Source organism: Uranotaenia lowii, chromosome 3 (assembly GCF_029784155.1).
Source record: "Uranotaenia lowii strain MFRU-FL chromosome 3, ASM2978415v1, whole genome shotgun sequence".
Taxonomy (NCBI): domain Eukaryota; kingdom Metazoa; phylum Arthropoda; class Insecta; order Diptera; family Culicidae; genus Uranotaenia; species Uranotaenia lowii.
In genome coordinates this window covers 215,324,042-215,328,628 of record NC_073693.1, presented here as the reverse complement: position 1 = coordinate 215,328,628, position 4,587 = coordinate 215,324,042, and the positions used below count along the sequence as shown (strand labels likewise).

Sequence of the window (4,587 nt, the reverse complement as noted above, 5' to 3'; positions counted from 1 at the left end):
CATATTGAGCATTTTCTGCCGGAGAATCTAGCAGCGAATTCAACTCGATGTCTCTATCAACTGATTGTCTCTATCGCAGACATCCAAATCTAAGGATTTTTTCTAACCGTTTCAAGTGCACCGACCTTTATTGCTATATTGTGAAATAGCTTCGGTCATCGTATGGCGGAATCCTTTCCGCCCTGGGGAGGAGTGTCCGGCCCTCCCAATAAAAACTCCAGGACAATTCCCAACTGGATGGACCCAAACCATCTTCATGGCGAGGCCCAATTCCTTCTACTGGAACCGGCCAACGAACAAACAAAACTACCCCAAAACCCGTTTGTTATTGCAAAATCAATCGACCGGGTCGCCGGCCGTATTGACAAAGCAAGCCCCACTGACGGAGGAAAATCTATCCTTCTTACCATCCGAAGTCAAAAACAATGCGACCAGCTTCTCCAAATGAAAGAGCTAATCGACGGCACTCCGGTCTCCGTCGAGCTTCATCCTACAAGAAACCAGTGTCAGTGTGTAGTTTCCTGTCGTGAGGTCGCGGATCTCGACGAAATCGATATCTGCAAAGCTCTTCAAGACCAAAATGTGACCAAGGTTCATCGCTTCACTAGGAAGGTCGAAGGTAAAACTGTCCCCACGCATACGATGGTGCTCACTATCCGAGATACAGTTCCCCCGAATTACGTCTGGTTTGGCTACCTACGTGTTGCTACCAGGCCTTACTACCCTCGTCCCATGCAGTGCTTTCTGTGTGGGAAGTTTGGTCACACCAAAGTTCGATGCCCCAATCAACCCATCTGCCCAACCTGTGGCGAAAACGAAATCCACCAAAAGTGTCCGAATCCCGCCCACTGTGTCAACTGCCTAGGCGACCATCCTACTATCAACCGGGAATGTCCCAACTTCCAACACGAACAGAACATCATCCGCCTACGTGTGGACCTGGGTATTTCCCATCCCGATGCTGTCAAGCAGTATCGATCCCGCCTTAATGCAGCCACCAACTCAAAACTCCAGCTTCGCCTCGATAACGCCAAATCGACAACCCCTGCCGAAGAAACCAGGATCAAATCACTCGAGAAGCAGATTGCTATCCTCCTCGAGAAAAACGCCCAACTCCAAGCCCGAATCCTCGAGATCGAGAAGCGAAACAGCATCAGCGAAGACTCGGACACCACTCTAACCGACACCAACAGCGAAGCTTCGATGGACATCGAAGACCACTCCCCAAGCGTCAACTCTACCCCAAAGCGTGGCCGAGGCTCTGAATCCCCCGACCAAACTTCACCAGTGAGAAATACCAAAACCAGAAAATCTACTCAACCCAACCCCCCGAGGTACGACACCAAAACCAGTTCTCGCACCCCCCCAGGTATCGATCATAGCCGCCCCATCCCTCCCTCAACCAAAGGGTAAGTCCAACTACTTTTACTTCTTCCACTTAAACACCATCACAACAACTGCTCATCTTAAATCCCCCTGATTGCAATGGCTGCCAATAACCCAACCCAGAAAACCATCACCAATTTTGCCATCCAGTGGAACATATTTGGACTGAAAACTCGTCTCCCAGAAATTCAATTACTTACCGCCAAATTTTCCCCTATAGTTATTGCCCTCCAAGAAACCCTTCTCCCTCCATCTTCTGTACCCCACAATTTGATCAAAGGCTATCATCTACACACTTTGAAATCCCCCCAAGACCCTCACAGTAGAGGCGTTGGACTTGGAATTAAAAACGGTTATCCATACTCCCCTGTTACCATCCAATCTACTTTAAATGTAGTCTGCGCACGACTTGAGGCTCCAATAAAAATATCCGTCGTTTCGCTATACGCCTCACCATCCCTCTCGTTTGAAGCTTTTGCCAAAGGCTTAGAGGATCTTATTCCCCAAATTCCTACGCCCATGTTAATTCTTGGTGACCTCAATGCTCACTCAGCTGACTGGGGCGGTAAAAGAATCGACCGAAGAGGTCGCTTTCTTGAAGATTTTGCTTTAGCTAACAGCCTTACTATACTGAATGATGGCACCCACACCCGAATCTGCTCTCACACTGGCAACACATCCGCTATAGACCTTAGCCTCCTATCATGGTCGCTCGGGCCCAAACTCAGATGGTCTGTCCTTGAAGACAACGGCGGAAGTGATCATTTCCCTATACTCCTGAAACTTGTTCATCCCACCCCCACAGTCGCCACCAGACCCCGATGGCGATATCAAGACGCTGACTGGTTTGGCTATCAAAACTATATTGATGATCTTATCCCCCTGAAAAATCCTACTACCATCCTCTCCTTTAATGAGATCCTCTTGGACGCTGGCTCCAAATTCATCCCTCGAACAACTGGCACACCTGGTAAACCAGCAGTCCCATGGTGGGGCCCCGATGTACGAGAAGCTGTTAAGAAATGGAGGAAAGCACTTCGACTACTGAAACGCATACCAAATGACGATCCCCGAAAACAAAACGCCTTATCCGACTTTAAAAATGCCAGATCATCAGCCCGATTAGCTGTTCGTTTAGCTAAAACTAACTGCTGGCAGAAGTTCACCGAGGAGATCCACCCCAATACCCCCTCCAAGGTTCTGTGGGACAAAATTAAGGTTCTAAACGGCGAACCCCGTAAAAACCAGTTCCATCTCCTTCTGAACAGCCAATACACCAACGATCCCTCCCTTCTCGCCGAAGCCTTCAGCCAACACTTTTCCTCAACAGCACCCTCCCCCAACTGTCTTGCTCCCTCCGATCAATCTTCCTCAACCGACCTCCACTATCCCCCTCCTTCCCCCTCACTCAACCCCAACGATCAAATCTACAACACCGAATTTAGCTTTAACGAGCTCTCTTCTGCCCTTCACAAGGTTAAAGGCCTCTCTTCTGGGCCTGACGATATAGGATACCCCTTTTTAAAAAATCTATCCCCCTCAGCGAAAATCACGTTTCTTAGTATAATTAATAACATCTGGAATACCGGCAACATCCCTGAAACCTGGAAACGTGGTCTAGTCGTACCAATCCCTAAACCCCAAAAAGACCCCTGCAATATTGACAGTTACCGTCCTATCACCCTTCTAGATTGTGCAGGGAAAATTATGGAAAGGATGGTCAACCATCGTCTGATCACCATACTAGATCAAAACAACCTCCTGAGCAACTATCAGTTTGCTTTTCGCCCTGGCCGATCCACGGACGATTATCTCTGTCACCTTGAAAATATCCTCGAGAGTGCGCTAGAACAACACCAACACATCGAACTCCTGTCTTTAGACCTATCTAAGGCATTCGATCGAGTAAACCAAAGCACCATTCTCAGTTCCCTACGTAAATGGAAAATTGAAGGACGTTTATTCCAATACATCCAAAGCTTCCTTTCGAACAGAACAATTCAAGTTCTCGTAAACGCTACCCTATCCAATCCCAAACCTGTTAAAACCGGGGTCCCTCAGGGATCAGTCATCGCACCGACCCTCTTCCTAATAGCCATAAACTCTATCTTTGATATCATCCCCGACAACATCAAAATTCTAGTCTACGCTGATGACATTCTTCTGATTTCAATTTCCCCATTTGCACGGATGGCACGAAAACGACTGCAAACCGCTTTGAATGTTGTTGCCGACTGGGCTCCCTCTGTCGGGTTTCAGTTCTCTCCGGAAAAATCTAAGCTCCTACACCTTGGCCCGAATCGTAAGAAACTTAAGAAAATCCCTCCCATCACCATGTTTGAACAACCTATTCCCCTGGTTCATTCCTTCCGACTCCTTGGGGTCTGGATTGATGACCATCTCAATTTCAAACACCATCTAGACCAAGTTAGAAAGAATGCCACTAATAAAATCAATATCTTACGCATTCTGAGCAAATCATCCAGCCTCGCAAATCGCGACTCTCTATTACGATTTCTACACGGATGGCTTCTCCCAGCGGCTCTCTACGGTCTGGGCATTGTCAGTCGGGCCGGTCCCACCCTCTGCCAGAAACTGCAGCCAATATACAATCGATGCATAAGAACTATCAGCTCGGCATTTATCACCAGCCCAACTTTATCGTTGATGGCCGAAAGTGGTCAAATCCCTTTCAATTATCTGATTGCCAAAAATCTCACATCTAAATCCATACGCTGGCTAGCAACTGGCGGAGACAGGGATTCACCCCTTATTGCCCGCACTGACGCCCTTCTCAAAGACCTCACCAACATTCCTATCCCGGACATTTGCCAAAGGAGAACCACTGCGTTTCGGTACTGGACCGAAAAAACTCCTTCTGTTGACCTCTCCCTATCTCACTCTATCAAGGCAGGTCAAAACTCTGCCACTGTCCTACCCCACTTCTACAGCCTTGTTGAAAGAAAATACCGCAATGATCCCCACATATTCACCGATGGGTCAAAATCCACTGATGGGAAAGTCGGCTGTGGTATCCACGATCTGAACAACAATCGCAGCATTGGTCTGCCCCCACAGTGCTCTGTATTCAGCGCAGAAGCTTTCGCCCTACTTAATTCCCTCCAACACTCCCACCCTAACCCTAACCCCCCAATAATCTTCTCCGACTCTGCGAGCGTGCTTAAAGCCATTTTATCAGGC

At 48.0% G+C, this 4,587-nt stretch overlaps 1 protein-coding gene across 1 annotated transcript; it reads left to right on the top strand.

Annotated features, from left to right (window-relative positions):
- Positions 1-444: 444 nt before the first annotated feature.
- On the top strand, positions 445-1,413 carry LOC129753075 (uncharacterized). The gene has a single exon (XM_055748876.1). It carries the CDS (start codon positions 445-447, stop codon positions 1,411-1,413), a length of 969 nt encoding a protein of 322 aa, XP_055604851.1.
- The last annotated feature ends 3,174 nt before the right edge of the window (positions 1,414-4,587 follow it).

Bases quoted from the DNA above. Each gene is read 5' to 3' on its own strand.
- LOC129753075 (XM_055748876.1), top strand. From the start codon at position 445: ATGAAAGAGCTAATCGACGGCACTCCGGTCTCCGTCGAGCTTCATCCT.